This window comes from Phragmites australis, chromosome 5, assembly GCF_958298935.1.
Source record: "Phragmites australis chromosome 5, lpPhrAust1.1, whole genome shotgun sequence".
Taxonomy (NCBI): Eukaryota; Viridiplantae; Streptophyta; class Magnoliopsida; order Poales; family Poaceae; genus Phragmites; species Phragmites australis.
The window spans coordinates 2,845,123-2,863,186 of NC_084925.1; the positions used below are offsets into that span (position 1 = coordinate 2,845,123).

General features: G+C 43.3%; 1 protein-coding gene across 1 annotated transcript; it reads left to right on the forward strand.

The window, feature by feature from the left end:
* The first annotated feature begins 1,009 nt into the window (after window positions 1-1,009).
* Window positions 1,010-4,175, forward strand: LOC133918403 (sugar transport protein MST6-like). Its single transcript, XM_062362270.1, has 4 exons — window positions 1,010-1,545; window positions 1,669-1,991; window positions 2,084-2,716; window positions 2,843-4,175. Exons 1-4 carry the CDS (start codon window positions 1,410-1,412, stop codon window positions 3,311-3,313), a joined length of 1,563 nt encoding a protein of 520 aa, XP_062218254.1. The 5' UTR covers window positions 1,010-1,409; the 3' UTR covers window positions 3,314-4,175.
* The last annotated feature ends 13,889 nt before the right edge of the window (window positions 4,176-18,064 follow it).

An 18,064-nucleotide genomic window follows, 5' to 3' on the forward strand; every position in this document is an offset into this window, starting at 1 on the left:
AGATGAGATAAAAACACAACTCCCTTATATAGTTAGACATTTAAAATTTATTTAAAATCATATAAATATAATAGGCTAAATCCTTATATTCTAACCGTTTTGGCTGCTGGTGTTAGAATTTCCCTTATTTTGGACTTCATGCAACAACTGGGAGAGATTGTGGGCATGTCAGTATGGTGTAGCTGTCTTGCGGCAACAGCTCATGTGGCTTCTGCATCTAATCTTTCGCAGTGCGTCTTTTATTACTCTTTATCCCTAATAAAATTATGAATAACTAATTATGTGTTATGTATATGTATGTACGAATGCTCTCTTAACATCTCTTAAATATTCGTGTCCTTTCCCGTACCTGCGTCTCCTTTGTCCTTCCATTCACTCCATTGTAACAGCATCTGTGCAGCTACTCAGTTTTAGTACGTGGGTAACGTGCTGGTGGGATCTATATTTAGAGTTAAGACTGTATTTATTTACGTCTGGTTTTAAAGTCTGTTTGTTTGGTTTTCTGTTTCTGTTTATCTGAAAAGCTATGTTATTTTAAAAGTTATTTTTAGATTTTAGCTGTTGAATTTTACAATAATTTTTTAACTTCTTAGCACTGTTACTTCTAAAAAAGTTACTCTTAGCTTCTAGTTTATTTTCTCAGAAATAGACTTTTGACTTTTTTATAAATTATTTTTCAACAAATTCGTTTGTTTAGACTTCTAGCTTCTAGCCTTCTGACAGAAGTAGAAGTCAAAAAAACAGTCTAAAACAAACAGATTCGTAGTCCGTGACCTATCTGCTACAGTCCGGTGGGCAACAGTATCAATTTATTATAAATAGTGATTTAGCAACTAGTCCAACCCATCAACAAAGTTACTATCAAAGTGCGAAAAATTACAATAAAGGGAACCATAGGAGGCGGCAAAGACACAGATCACGCGGATTTGCAAAACCGATCCATTCATTTGGCGTCGCATTGTATATATTTCGCAGGCTGCTAAGCTGTGAGATGAAGAACCTTATCGTAGCAAGCTCTGCTATCCATTCCTGGGTGCATGCAGCATGCTAAAATTGGCAAAGCAATCCCCAAGATTAGAAGTCTCAGGTCGTGGTTGACCTTGAAACCATGGAGACATTCCCGGGTCGGGCACTCGCACCGGAGAGGGGACACGACGGCTTGCATGCGCCCGGCGATTTAGGACGGGACGGCAGCTTGCTAGATGCGCACCACCATTGCCGCCACACCACTCGCCGATGCCTTCCCTCGTTTAAGTGCTCTCCACTCCCGCCTTGACGCATTCTTCCTCCGCCGCGCAAGGACGAACAGGAGGGGCTCACACCACTGCTCCCTCCTCCCTTCTCGTCGAGACCGTCGTTGATCGCCGCTCTGTGACTGACTGGTTCCCTCGCCGCCGGGGCCGGGCACAATGCCGGGAGCCGTGATCGTGCACCACCACACGAGGTACAAGACGTACCCCGGCGAGGTCACCGGTTTCGTCGTCTTCGCCTGCCTCATCGCCTCCGTCGGCGGATGCATCTTCGGCTACGACATCGGCCTCACCGGTGAGGATCGTAGATGCATTGCCTCTTCCCTTGACGACAACTTTCCAGGCAGCAGCGGCTAGCTCTGACGAGAGATTTCTCTTTGCTTGTGTTGTTGTGGTTGCCGCCGCGGCGATCGCGAAGCCGGCTTGACGTCAACGGACACCTTCTTGATCAAGTTCTTCCCGTCCATCTACCAGCAGATGAAGGATCAGGTGGTCGTCAACCAGTACTGCAAGTTCGACAGCCAGCTCCTGACTCTGTTCTGCTCCTCCCTCTTCCTCTCCGCGATGGTCGCCGCCTTCTTCGCTGGACCCATGGCCCGGGCCTTCGGCCGGAAGTGGACCATGTTCGTCGCCGCATCCGCGTACGTGATCGGCGCTTGCCTCGGCGGCGCGGCCGAAAACTTTGCAATGCTGCTCGCTGGCCGGATCCTTGTCGGCGCCGGCGTCGGCCTCTGCATTCACGTGAGCATGCAACATGACTCAAAGATCGTAGCAAGTTCGAGGACAGTCTTTGATCAGAAATCCTGACCTGTTCCTGATCTTTGCTTGTGCAGACTTCTCCGCTCTACATCTCCGAGATGGCGCCGGCGCAGCAGCGCGGGATGCTCAACATCCTGTTCCAGCTCATGATCACAGTGGGGATCCTGTCGGCTAGCCTGACCAACTACTGGACGTCCAAGATCGCGGGCGGGTGGGGGTGGCGCATCGGCCTGGCGTTCGGCGCCGTCCCGGCCGCCGTCATCGCGCTGGGGGCGCTGGCCATCCCGGACACCCCCATCTCCCTCATCGTGCGCGGCGACGCCGAGATGGCGCGCAAGACGCTGGCCCAGATCAGGGGCGTCAGCGACGTCCGCGAGGAGTTCGATGACCTGTCCGCGGCGAGCGAGGACAGCAAGGCCGTGGCGCACCCGTGGCGGGAGCTCTTCTTCGGCGGCAAGTACAAGCCCCAGCTGACGTTCTCCCTCTTCATCCCCTTCTTCCAGCAGCTCACCGGCATCAACGTCATCATGTTCTACGCGCCGGTGCTCTTCAAGACCGTCGGCTTCAAGCAGGACGCCTCCCTCGTGTCCTCCGTCATCACCGGCCTCGTCAACGTCTTCTCCACCTTCGTCGCCATCATGACCGCCGACAAGGTTGGCCGCCGCGCCCTCTTCCTCCAGGGCGGCACGCAGATGATCATCTCTCAGGTACTTACCCGCATACCAACAGCATCACAACTCACGATGTTTTCTTTTCTTCACGAGCATGGATGCATGCATGCATTTTGATGCCGTCGCCATGAATGATGAATCCATGGTGCAACGCAAATGCAGATACTGGTGGGGACGTTCATCGGGCTGCAGTTCGGGCTAAGCGGGACGGGCGCGATCTCGGAGCAGTACGCCATGTGCATTGTGCTGTTCGTGTGCGTGTACGTGGCCGGGTTCGCGTGGTCGTGGGGGCCGATGGGGTGGCTGATCCCAAGCGAGATCTACCCGCTGGCTGTGCGGTCGGTGGCGCAGAGCGTGACGGTGGCCGTCAACATGTTCTTCACGGCCTTCATCGGGCAGATCTTCCTGACGCTGCTCTGCCATTTCCGGTTCGGCCTCTTCTACTTCTTCGGCGGTTGGGTGCTGCTCATGACGCTCTTCATCGCCATGCTGCTGCCGGAGACCAAGAACGTGCCCGTCGAGGAAGTCACGCACGTCTGGAGGAAGCACTGGTTCTGGCGGAAGTTCGTCATCGACACCGCCGACGAGCGCGGCGCCGAGATGAGGAAGAGGATAGCGCTAGAGATGAGCTGATCGATCGGTCATGTGCTTCGTTTTTGGTAGGCAGGTGAAGGAAGATAGCACAACCGCCGATTATACCTGATTACATTTTTAGAGTGCAGAACATATGAATGTCTTCCTGTTGTAGATTTGATCGTGCTAGCATACCGTCTTGTAATTGTTCCCTTTTCTTTTGTAATTGAATGTTTTCTTTGTTTCATGCCAAGTTGTCATCACGTTTCTTTTGTAATTGAAGCTTACTAATTTCTCCTCCCATAATCTCATTTTGCAGTGTACTAGTGACCGCTGTTCTCTTTTAAGTATCCTCTTCTGTTCCGCACTTCCGCTGTACCAGCGTGTATATTGTAGGAGACTGATTAAAAGTTTATTTGACAAAGCTCTAGCAGAATTTCTGCAGCTAGAGCTAGAAGATGGATAGATTGAGGATTTTTTAGTCATCTTATTCTTATTTTAGATTAAAAATAGTTATTTAAATTATTTTATTTAATTCTACAAACTTCACATATGTATGGATGTTAGAGCTGTAGCTTACCACTCTGGCAGACATGATCTAATTCCCGAGGCATGTATTTTGTTGGACCTCAGTAAAAGTATCCAGATGAGACTGCTGCTCTAGCAGCCTGAGCCTAGATATTTACACTCTCCTCCTTTTGGAGATAGGAATTCCCTTGAGCGAAAGCAGACTTGCCCGTACAAGTTAAAAGTGTGTCTGTCGCTTTTCTCTTTTTCCCGAATCTTTCAAAACCCTTTTCCTCTGGCTCATTTCCCATTTTCAAGATAAATTATTCCGCAAAATCGCAAATAACAAAGAATTAGCGCTGAGTCGTCTAAAAAAAAAGAGGTAGTACCGCACGAAGTCTCAACAAAACTGTCAGTGAAAAGGGAGCCTTTCCCAACCCAACATCGAACTAGCAACTCGCACAGAAAACCAAAAAATAAAAATAAAAATGAGAATATGAAAGGTGGAGACGTCCCATGGGAGCTCCATTGAGATGAATGGATTCTGGAACGCGGATGGGCTGGGTGAGTTCTTACAAAACCGTAGGAAAATTATTAAGCTTCACACGCACAAGTATGCGTTCTTACAGGGATAATCTGCTGCTCCAAACCACACCTAGAAACCCCACCCCAGAACTTGCAATTTACAGAAAGCTTAGCTTACAGTTTGCATCCAAACTGATCGACGCGACGAGCATTCTAGCAAACAGCAAAGCGGCGCAAGGGAAAAAAACGAGCAACAACTATGGTACAGTAGAGTACAATCCGGCCGGCCGGCCGGAACGCCACGAAGACGACTTGCTGGATATCACCTGGGCCCCCAGAGCAGGAGGTGCATCACCTTGGCCACCTTGCCGGCCTCGTCGCCGCGCCCGCGCCGCCCCGGCTGCCGCAGCTCCCTCCCCGCCACGCCGCCGCCAGCCGCCAGCTGCTGCTGCTGCTGCTGCGCGGCGTCGCGCGCCAGCGCGCGGAGGGCGGCGAACTCCCACTTGTTGCTCATGGCTGCCTCCTGCCGCTAACTGCAGACGGACACCAAACTGGTTTATATAGAAGAAGGGACCGAAGCACCAATGGTCTACTCACTACATTTCGAAATGATTGTTAATGATCTCAAAGTACCTGTCTCAAATTATTTATCAATTTATGATAATAAAAATATTTTATAATCTATTTTTCTATTATATTTTTAGTGTATGTATATATTTATTCTAATGCTGCTGAGTTATTAATTCGCATCTTTTATGGTTATCTCACTATATTTTTTTTCTTCGATTTCAGTGTTTTCTTACGTAATATTGGACATAGATAAATATTGGGAGTACTATATAAGACGGTTGGTTTCTTTGCGTTAAAATTCATATTAAAAAAATAAATGAAAAAGATTATAAATAAATAAAAAATTAACAAATAGATAACTATTAAATAGAAAAGATAGACTACAAAAATATACATGTGTCCTGGAGTTGTCGTGGTCTATTTACTAGCCAGATGTGCCAACTCAAGCACAACTGCTACTAGCAGGCAGGCGATAAATATCGTGTGGCATGATTGAGGAGCGAGCATCGATCGAGTGGTCGGAAGCATCTGGCTGGCTGACGTGATCGTGCCCGATCTTTTATTTCTCTCGCGTCCCCTCCTCGGCGTCACGGCGCGGACTCCGCCTGGAAGGCTCGTGCGTGCGTCGAGACTCCGTGTCGTGAACTCGGAGTTCAGGCCGTCGAGGTCACCAATCGGTGAGTGGGGCGTCGTCGTCACCTCGCCGGCGCCGCGGGTCACCGGTCGCTGATCCATTGGGGTTGTCGTCGCGGTCCGAGACAGAGAGGGTCGGCCATTCATGTGGGTGGGGCGCGGGAAAACGAGGGTTCTCGACTGGTCCGGAAGGAAAGAGCGGTGGCTGGGTGCCGGTGCTTCAGGGCAGGCAAATGCTACCCTTTCATGTACTGTGAATATATTATCTATCTTGTCCATTTATTCATGAGCAATCTTATTCATTTATTTCTTTTATTTAATATTTATTTATCTATTAATTTTCTATCTTATGTTTTTTTCAGCTACCTTAGTACGAATCTTAATTCAAACGAACGGTTTGATTTCCTCATCTATCATATATTTTTTATCTATATTTAATATAAATTTTAACGTAAATAAATAGATTTAATAAACTATACGTACGCAACGACTAATGGAAATTTCCAACAGAGTAGGTACAAATGATGCGAGTGAAGTCCTTCCCGTCGCGGTAGAACCGGACAGGAAATACGTGGAGCGTAGAATTTTCACCCGAGATTCAGGAGGATATGACGAACAGTGATGCAAAGGTGAGTGACCAGTGCTTTCATCATGCTCACTCCTCCATGGATGATGGAAGGGTCAGGAACTGAAAGGAGGTACAGGGCTAGCTAGATTCATTGTTCGTGTATGTAGGATCGAGGTTAGTGATTAAAAGAGTGAATATGCGTTTATAATTTTTTTAAAATAGATAGTCTATTTCTTTTATCTAATATTTAAAAAATATAAAAAATATAAAATTTAGAGAGACAAAGAGAGAAAGTTTTAAGCCAACACGACTTTATTTAAGATTATTCTATTTGTTTTTTGCGCACATGACAGTCACTAAAAGAAATAACTCTTCAAATTGATGGTGTAGAGGAAAGAGGATTCAAGAACTTCTCAAATACATGAGAATATAAACATTGTAGCTTAAAGGTTAAAAAATTATAGTTCAAAGACAAAAACAAAATTAACAAGAAAATCGAAAACTTACACAAAAGACAAGAAAACAAAAAAAAAGACGAGAAAGAGATAAATAAAAGCTTATACAAGAAAATAATCTTCATTAAGTATAAAGGTTAGTCCTATTTTTTTCATATTAAAAAATTATTTTTCTTACAAAAACTCTAACCTATTATAAAGACTAAGCATATCATCTTCTCTCCTCTAAAACATATCACAATGCTCTCAAATAACTCGCTTCAGACTCTTCTATAGCTTACCTCTTTATTTATAACCTTTGATAGTTTTCTTTATCTTTAATTTTTCTTATTTCCAAAATACATTTCTTCGGTAGCGCACCCCTACCTACTATAAAATTATTTTGATCTAGATTTCGTTTCTTTATGGAACGGTCATGACTTATTCACCCGAGATTCAGGAGGATATAACGAACAATGATGCAAAGGTGAGTGACCAGTGCTTCCATCGTGCTCACTCCTCCATGGATGATGGAAGGGTCAGGAACTGAAAGGAAGTACAGGGCTAGATAGATATTCATTGTTCGTGTCTGTAGGATCGAGGTTAGTGATTAAAAGAGTGAATATGCGTTTTATATTTTTTTAAAAAAATAGATAGTCTATTTTTTTTCATCTAATATTTAAAAAATATAAAAAAAATATAAACTTTAGAAAGATAAAAGAGAGAAAGTTTCAAGCCAACATGATTTTACGGATAGAATATAAGCTATAGACTTTATTTAAGATCATTCTATTTGTTTTTGCGCACATGATAGTCACTAAAAGAAATAACTCTTTAAATTGATGGTGTAGAGGCAAGATGATTCAAGATCTTCTCAAATACATGAGAATACGAACATTGTATCTCAAAGGTTGTAAAATTGTAGCTCAAAGACAAAAACAAAATTAACAAAAAAATTGAAAACTTACACAAAAGAAAAAAAACAAAAGAAAGAGAATAGAAAGAGATAAACACAAGCTCATACAACAAAACAATCTTCATTAAGTACAGAGATCAGTCCTATTTTTTCATATTAAAAAGTTATTTTTCTCACAAAAGCTCTAGCCTATTATAAAGACTAAGCATATCATCTTCTCTCATCTAAAACCTATCACAATGCTCTCAAATGACTCGCTTCAGGTTTTTCTACAGTTCTACCCATCTATTTATAGCCTTTGGTAACTTCCTTTACTCTTAAATTTCCTTGTTCCCAAAATACATTTCTCTGGTAGTGCACTCCTACCTACCATCACAGCATTTGTCACGACTTCTTCACAACTTAACTTTGCCTCAACGCAAGCTTCACGATGATACCACATGATCCTGTAGTCCTCCCACGATTTTGTGGTCAAACAACGAAACCCTATCATGATTCTCAAAATGTGACTAGCTCTCACTTTGCCTCAAGTAAACGCTCCGATATCGTCGCGTGTATTTACTCTTGCGATCTTGATCGCTGATAAGTCTTTACCGCTCCCGATCGCTCAATCCGCCTTGTCACTTGCACTAGTATCTCCTTCGCTTGACTTTGTCACATGCTATCTTCATCCTTCGTTTTTTTCATGCTTTGTTTGAACTCCACGTATACCGTTAGGATCACACTTGACTCTATCTGACCTCCTTGATCGTCTGGCACCAGAAACCCGCTTGGCCCTAATCATCATGTCGTCGATCGTCAAATTGCATCCATCACCTACACAACATAAGTCAAATAACACATATCTCCAAATTCATAGGATATCTCTAGTCAGTCCATAACACAAATCCTCAGTTCAGAACTCATTCTGCAGAAAATGTGAGCATCGGATGTTCCAACGTGTTCACTCACTGAACACCAGAACAACCGGTAAGTGTGTTTTCATTCAGCGCACTGAAAAATGCTCTCTGCAAAAATTGGTCCGATATAAAGCTTTGTTGCTCACTTTTCTATCACTGGGACATCTGACGCCTTCATCTTCGTCAGACTCTCCTTCTGCAACCTATCTGCAAAAAATAGTCCGATGTATTATCCAATGTTTATAAACTCTCACACCAGACTATCCGGTAACTTCTTCAGATTTGATGACAAACTCGAATTTCAAATTTTGCCGTGCACTGGAAAATACTTCGACGCTACCGGCATTGCATCACCGAATCATTCGATGAGATCTTCCACTTTTCACTAATTTTTTTTTCTCTCTGTAGGAAATAGTCTGATGCTCTCTAAGCTCATTACCGAATAATTTGGTGCCTTAATCTTCATTTTTACTTGAGCAAAAAATTGTTTCGACGTTAGTTTCAGCACCACACCAGATCATTAGGAAAAGCTAACTTCCCGGACATCGGATATTCTGGTGAGTTTATTTTTCCTAAATCTAAAAAAAAACTCCAACTCTAACTTAAGTTAGCTATAAATAAAATCACACACAACCAAATTCATAACAGCTAAATTCAACTTAAATCTAACATTATTAATACTCATCGCAATCAAACCAACTTACTCTCAACTTGATTTCTCAGCGTCCGTTCCAGATTTTTCTTACGGGTGACGATGCATGCAATCTGGACTGTCCAGCGACGGGGTTGGGATCCTTGCTGTAGCACCAGCAAGTCAATTCCCATAATTGCAGATCCAAATGGAGGACTTTTTTTTAGGAAGTCCAAATAGAAGACTTGGCAAGCAGGTGAGCTACAAAATATGGTTAACTCCTGCAAGGTTGCGCCACAACTTCTTAGTCACATTGCTCATGTTCGATGCAGGGTATATTTAGTTTGCTTATAAATTTGTCACGTCTAAAATTAGTTATGTATAAATTTTTAAGTAATTATTTAATTAACTGTTATAACTATGATAAATCAAATTTTATTAGTTATTTGACTCACACGTTATACATTTGGTTTTTTATTAATCTTATTACACTTATAGCTAAAAAAATATTAGCTACACTTTTTTATAATAAACTATAATAAACTAGTTTTAAAGCGTAACAAACTTAGATGTAAATCAAATAAACCTAAACACACCTTTATTCTAAGACGTCATAGTTATTGAGACAAGACTCAACAACGAACCGACGAGGCTCTCGGTGTCATGGTTCACTCGTTGCATAAGTGGTTGGACTAAGAACTGCTCAGTTCGATAAGTAATTCTCTAGTCATAAATATTTATTAATTTAACTAAGATCTGATTAAAATTTTAAAACCTTCAAATACTTATCAATTTAACTAAGATCTAATTAAAATTTTAAAACTTTTATCGTCAATAGTTTCTAAAATATTTAATTTGAAAATATAAAAATCACATGTGTAAATTTGTTTTGAAAAATACTTTCATAATATTATATTCTTATTAGATATTATAATTATATTCTAATTAAAAATAATAGTTAAAGTTACATTCGAAGATAATAAAAAATCAAAAACGATAAATATTTATAATTAAACAGAGTACTTGGATAATTATTTTTTTAAGGGGATCAATACAAGTTGGACGAAGACAAACCAACTGACAATGGCCAAGGCGTTGATTTCCTTCCTCTAGCCGTGAAAAATGCCCGGTTTTACATGAAAACTGGTGGTTCGAATTGCTTTTAACAGGTTTAATGCATAGGATGGTCTTTTAATCGAACTAAACTGGACTAGGTGTCAAGTTTTGGTTCCCCGGTTGAACGCTAAGTCCGATCCGATCTCAATAACTATGTTACTACGGGTGCCCAGGAGTTGCCCCATCACAAAAGAAATATATGAGCAAACGATGAGGTGAGGGTGCACAGATCCTCAGGAATGGACTCGGACCCTCAGGAATAGATTAATGCAGAGGAATACTATATGCACAGTAAAACAAGGATGATGCTATATTACTTTTCATTATTTAATTCATGTACTGTAGAAACAGCTCTCTGGTTACTGTCCACCGATCTAGGAATGTAGCAGATTACTGTAGCACTAACTACCAACAGTGTTGGATCCGGGGCCACCAAGTAGAGAGGCTCTTTCTTATCTTACTCCTCGTCCGCTTCTCTTTTTATTCCTCTTCCATATCCAAAAATTAGGATGATATTATTATTTAGTGCCTGAAAAAAGTTTTGTTTCAGTCGATGGACGACAACCATGAAATCTTTTTCAGTCGATGGACGACAACCATGAAATCTTGATTGGATGACCTTCCTCCCTTCTTCTCCCTTCAACTGATTCTTCTCATCCACCCCCTGCCTGCATGCGTCTCCAGTGGTTCGCGTGCTCTCCCTACCTCACACCCTCCACCCATCTTTGGCTGCGCCAACGCTCCTACCGACACGCTAACTCGGCGTCGTTGCCTCCCCCACCTGGCACTGGCCCACCAAACATCCTCTGCCGCCCGCGATTGAAGGCGCCCTCGCCACCACCGTCGAACTGGCCTTCCTTCTCAGAACCTCTTCTAAGTTCAGCAATAAGGAAGCCTCCAAATCAACCCTCTCCTCTTAGGGATGGCAATGGGTCTGATAAGGACCGGGTGGTGCAAAACCACGTCCGACCCAAAACCTGAACCTCGAATCCACCCTATCGGAGGATAAACTCCACAAACGGGGATCCGGAGGGACCCCCTTTGAGATTCGGCCGGGGGGATAATTCTGAATCTACCTCGTATGCGAAATAAATGTGGGTAAATGAGATGCAGGTGGAAGTAAATGATCGGATGCAGGAGGAAGTAAATACTCATGGGATTTTTAGACAGGTTCGGGCCGCACTAAGCATAATACCCTACTCCTATGTGTATGCTATAAATGCTTAGGGAATATCTCTCTAAGGATCTCTTGTGTTACAAGGGATTTTGTCTAGTCTAGAGCTTCGTGCTCCTTGTTCTTCGGTCGTCGTCGTCCAGAGTTTATCCGATGTCTTCCGATCTAAGTTTTTCCTCTAGAGCCCCTTTTCTTCTCCGGGGAGCCCGTCCCTCTTTTATACCCGTCGGGGCGGGTAGTGTACCCAGAAAGGATGATGCGAGTTCCAAGGCGTCATAAATGTAAAGCAACCATCATGTGCTACAGCTTGATGTTACGAGGAGGGTTGAAAACGCACCCCCGTCCGGTCTTGTCGTCATCATTCCATTTTTCAGCGGGTGCAGCGGGGAGGGCCCGCCGGGCAGCCACCGAGCAGCCTCGCGTGCCCGCCCGGTCAGAGCGAGCCTGACACAGCAGGGGGGCAGACGTTACGCCTCGAGCCCTGCAACGTTATCCCGAGGCGCGCCGGATAACGCGCGATGGGACCCACGTATTAAATATCCCCACGCATCCCTGCCAGACCATGGCAGGGACTGACAGCAGTCGTGGGGGGAGTGGATGGAAGTGACAGGCCACGCGTCCTCTTAAATGCAGCATCGGGCCTCTCACCAATTGACACCTCACCGCTGAGCTCCTGTGGGGTCTACCGGCAAGGGGCTTCTCAAGCCCTCAGGGAACTGTGAGTGCTCGGGGACTACTGTTCACAGCCCCGAGCACTCTCAACCGGATATGCCCTTTCTCGGTCTTCGGGGGGCGCCACATGGCACTCTACTGTCTTGGTCTCGGGACTTGGGGACCCCTGGTTCCCATGTCACCGACACACCCGCACCTGAAATGCTAATTGGGTTAAAACGTGCTCCCGCACCTGAACTTGGTGGGGACCCAAAACCCAACGGAGACCTATCGGATCTAATTAATAGAGGCGCGGGCACAGAGGGGTGGAGGCCAGGTGCAGGCGCTGAGGGGAGGCACCGAGGGGGAGACCTGCTGGATCCATGTTGACCTTTGCTGAGCCGCCTTTGAGGAGGCTGTCAGTGGGAGGAGATCGTGTGAGGAATTGTCCAGATAATATTCTAATTAATCATTAAGTCAATCATTTATGTAATCATAACTACACGATTAACCAGAATATCATCCCGGTAGTCCTGACATATATTTTGTGTCCAAGATCAGAACTCACGTTTTTACAACAAGCATATCATCACAAGATATAATAAAAAGCGAGTAATTAAATTAAGTTACAAGTTTTTAAGTAGATTACTTTACAGTCAAAGCATAAACTGAATATTGTTAGAGTAACTACGTAGCGGAAACCGTTTCATAATGATAAAAGATGGGTAGCGCTATTGCTATAAGGCGACACCCCAAAATAATAACACTTGAGTAGAATGACACTACTCTTGCCCGTCATCAACATCGGTGGGTATAAAGTAGCTAAAAACTAAATCTTTCTCACCTAAAAAGCAAATGAAGTATGTGAGTACGAATGTACTTGCAAGACTTAATCTATAATAGTCACTTATAAATAGTCTGACTCCAAAGAGAATGTAATTTAGATAATTAGTAAGGACTCGGTCATAAGGTTAAGTGAATTTCATATGCAAGATAAATTTTGACTCAAGTGTAAGCATCTACACCTAATCATAGACAACATTCTATCATGAGATCATTACCATACCATGATTATAACTTGAACAATATCAAAACTTCAACAACATCACCATATATTTCCCAACATACCATCACAAATACAACCGAAATTCTATGATTGATGCAAATGGATAAAAGCGTGCTCATAACTGAGAGCGCGATAATTCAAATTGGTTTACACCCTGTATGGGGTACTCCATTACCCACATAACATAAGGACTATTATAACACCCTGATTTTTAATTTCTCAATTTCTTAAAATTTTTCTAGAATTAACACGGGTTTAAACAAATAGAATAGGATAAAACCTATCTTCTAAAAACCAAATCCAAATTTGACTTAAGTTATATTTTGTTTAAATGCATTCATGCTGGAGATAGGCATGTAGGGTTTTTGTTTGGTTTGGTTTTTTTAATGTTGCTTTAGAAATATAATAAAAGTTAGAAAAGGGAGTAGAATTAGGAACAAAAAATAAAGAAAACTCCTAATCCAAGCCCAACCATTTCTCCCTCTCTTTTTCTTCCCTAGCCCGACCCGCACTTCTCTCCTTTGACCTCAGCCCGAGCCAGCTTGCCGCTGTTGCCTCCCTCCCGCTCAGCCTAGCCAGCCCAAGCATGCCCGCTCAGCCCAGCTGGCTGAGCCGTAGCCCGTGCCCCGAACACTTGCCGCTTCTCTCCGCCGAAGACGCTCACGCCCAACCAGCCTTCGCCGAGCTGCTGACATGTGGACCCCACATGTCAAGCTCGTTTCCTACCGCCAGTTGGATTTTGACTTCACCTGAGCCACGCCGACCATCAAATCCCGCTCGGATTCGCGCTCAAATCGAAGGAGAGAATCTTCTAGAAGCTTGTCTCATGATTCCCTCTATCTCTTGCCGCCTTATCCCTAAGAGTATCACGTTTAAACAATGAAAATCGAGCTAAGATTGTGCCCGTCACCACCAAACCCTAATGGAACTCGGCCCAGCCTACCCCAGCCTCCCTGCCGACAAGTTCCCGAAGCCGTAGCGCCCTCTCTGCAAAGCTCCACCCCCCCCAAGTCACCGCCGCCCATCGTCGAGTTTCTCTGGTCCTCCGTCGCCCCTTCCGACGCCGTAGCCATGTTGCCCGAGCCTCGTGCCCCTGTTCCACCGCTCGCCGGAGCCCCACACCAGTCGGATGCCAATTCCGGCAGAAGTCTGGCTGCCCACCGTCCAACCTATCGCCGCCCTCTAGTCCATGGTGAGCCCCATGAGCCGAATCCACCTCTCCCCTGTCAACTCACCTATGCACCCGATCCATGAGCCGAGACCGTTAGATCTAGATCTAATGGCCCAGATCAATCCGCAAATTATTCAATTGTTTCTCTTCTAAAAATAATCTTTAATCTTTATTGCACAATAAACCCTCTACAGACGCAATAATTCAAGGATTTCGGCAATAAAAATAATCCGTTAAACTCTAAAATTGGTGTAATTTTACAGAAAAGCCCTCGTTTAGTAAAACCATCATAATTTTTTCGTCGTATCTCTGTTTTAAGTGATTCTTGCACCGTTAGATTCATTTCTTCGAGCTCTATCTTTCTAGATAAGTTTTGTCCTATTGTCCTTTTATTTTGTGCTCTGTTCTTAGTGTGTTATTTTTGTGTGCTTTACCGGTAAACATGTGATTAGACGTCAATGCCTCAGATCAATATGAGAGACATCAAGATCAGGAGCTAGAGTACACTGAGTAGCAGCAAGGAGAAGGCAAGTGTTCTTGATCATTCTGAACCTATGTTTTTAAATATTTTGAACCTATGTCAACTTGATGGGTAGTCACGTATGTTAGAGTTTACCTAATTCTTTCTTTATATTCCTTGAAGCCTAAGTGGTAGTTGTTATGAGTATTTTAGTTGGAATTGCTTAGCCATGTTGGAAAGTGTCATATAATTGATTAATGGACATATACAACTAGAGTGATAAACATGACATAGCAACATGGAACTTAGGACTTGGGCAAAGAGATGGTTTTGATAATGTTGGTACTTGTGGATATGTTCTAAGCATAATGGCAGTTTCTGGATGTCCTTAACAATTTCTACGGTTCTAGATGTCCGTTAACATTTGTATAGGTTCTGAATATCTTTTAACATTTGATGGTTATTACCCGGTTGTATAGTCTTTACCTAAGTATGAGCAAATGAAACATGTGTAACCTGATTAAGGATCAGTTCATGGAGTGACAACCTAAGAAATACCGTACCAAACACGGGGCCGATATGAGTAAGACTTAACATATCGATTAGACATCTGGTTGGCATTCGTTGGAGTACCATGACCTAATTGATGGACCATACTTCGTAGTGATTCTTTTGATGACACACCACTGGCGTGCGTTAAGTGTCTTGCAAACACGGCAACAAGGATATTATGACTCATGGTTAAAAGTTGTACAACCTCTGCGGAGTGTAAAACTGTTATAACAGTCGTGTCTGCAGTTATGAAGACTTGGATCCCCACATGATTAGTTGGTTATGGGTATGGTTTTAGTGATGGTTAGCTGGTTATGGTTTGCAAGGTGATTATTCTCGGATAGTAATGGTTTGTGTCATACGGGTATAATCACTTAATAACTGTTTAATGCTTTTCAATTACATTACTGTTTTCTTTACTCGTATTTATGCAAATATACCATGTGTCAGTCTATTCTTAATGTAAGACTACATATCATTATTTTCCCGCACTTGCTGGGTCCTCCATGTACTTACTCTTGCTATCTCCCGTAATTCATATGCTGCTCAGTGGAGGACTTTCAAGAGTTTCAAGATGACGACTTTGTGTTCTAGGAGCGCGTTCCCCAGTCGGTGCCTATGGAGTTGTTGTGGTCACTGATACTTTCGTTCCACTGCCATCCTTTAGTTGCTATAGTTTGGTTATTAGAGTTGTTTAGGTGAAGTCTTTGGGTAAGAGTTAAATGTTTGTAAGTTAAAGTATTGCTTTTGTTATTTCACATATGATATCCTTATGTGTGTTAAACTTCCTAAGCACATATAAACCGCACTTAGTTTTGTCCGTTAAAACCGGGTATCACAACCATACGGCTTGTGTGACCATATAAGTCCACACAAGAGTACTCATATCAACCTTTTTCAAATAAACCCCAATCGTTTGAACATGCGCCTCGGCATACTGGAGTCATCTAGAACTACCCTCAGAGCAAACTAGATACCCCTTCCAAGCCTATGATGCTGACAACACCCGAGACTAGCATGTCAAAAAATCACATCTACATAAGGTATTTGGCTTATCCGTCTCATATACGGATACGTGGTAAATACGAACAAGTTATAAAGCCAACTGCAACAATGAATGATGTTTAATCGATTCAAGTAGGCCTATAGCATCCGAGACTCCCTTCTCGAGCCATCCTTATTGTCCGCCTGAATCTCAGCTCATCTTCACTAACTTACACTATCCTCCATCACCATTATCTTTGTGATATAAAGTAATCACTAAGCTTGCGAACGATGGCTGAACCACCGCTCGACTTCTACTAAGGACCTATGCCATGTTAAACATAACATATTCTTTTTAAGTTAGACCATTATGTGACATGAACAACCCAGATTACAAAGGATCAAGCGATAAACAATGTCAAGGAAGGGTAATTGATCTAACCAAAACCCGACATAAGACTCATTGACATGCAAACATGCATAAAGCATAACTTATCAATTGACATAATATATGATCCAAAATAATTGGTGCAATATGCTTAGATGCTTGCCTTGTGGTTTAACTTGATCACAATTCACAGCAATGAAATCTGGATCACCCCCGATCACGCCCGTGTAACCCTCTGGTCCTTCGTTCACTAAAGAAGAACACATGCAATGATGAGTATGAAAGAGATGCAATGAGATGTGCTACATGATGCATAACAATAGTGGATGCATCATAACATCAAGCTAAGAGTACAAGACATACAAAGGAACAAAGAAGGTTTGCAAACTAAACTACATTGGAAGTTGACAGACATCCGAATAGTTTGGGTCAGGCTGGAGTCTCCGGCTCAGACCCTCTGGGTTGGGCCGGACCCTCCGGGTCGACCTCCGGTTTGGATTCTCGGTTAACCCCTAACTCAAAACAATCTGGATACTCTGGGTTTGGACAGATTGTTCAGGTTTTACTCCGAGCGAAGGTGCTCGGTTAAAATTAAAATGAATTACCCGAAGTGTCTGGGTGGACCCTGACACTTCGGATTCTAACATACTTGAAACTCGCAACGATTTTCCTTGGTCGATCCATCATGCATGTAAAAGCCTATCCCATCCAAACACATATGAGCATTGGTACAAGGGTTCTAAAGTTAAATTGCTCACTAAACAACTCGATTTTTGGGTAAACTCGACTGGGCTCACCCGAAACCTCTGGGTTTAATCTGGATACTCTGGGTTCCTCCAGAGAGCACTTTGTAAAGCGCAGTTTTGGGTTAATTTGATTAGCATGTTAAAAACTAACACACCTAAGCATGCACTAGCACTAATACCTTAGTATTAGACCTACTACACTCACTCTAGCAACACGATTCACTAACTCCACCTCAATTCACTCCGAAAAGCTCAAAACCTCAAGAACACGACATTGCTTCGCCATCCATCATTCGTAGCTCACGAATCCATCTAAGGCCGAGCCAAAATGTGCATTTCCACTAAGGAAACCCTAGGGACTTGCCCAAGATCCTCTACCAAGATGGTGGCCTTCGGTTGGGGAAGATTCAAAGGAAAATCTTGGAGAAGAAATGAATGAGCTGTTGCAAAAAATCAGAAAAGAGAGGTGACAAAAATGGTGGCCAATCCTTCAAATCTCCATACATGTAGCCAAAACTTGGATGGATTGTAAGCCAAGGATGTGGGGAATGTATTACCATAGCATGCATACCTTGAATCCTTGATCTTGGGTGGGATTTTAGGGAAGGAATAGAGAGAGTGTTTGAGAGGAGAGAAGAGAGTAGCAGCTCCTGTTGTTGTCTTGGGTGTAGGGGAGGGAGAGGAGAGTGAGTGAGGGAGAGTGGGAGGTGAGGCTACCGGTGGGCGGGAAAAGGAAGGGGTGGACCAGTCCAAGATGGGGTCCACTTTTAAGAGAGATGAGCTAAAAATTGCTGCTAAATTTTTATAAGAACTTGTGCAG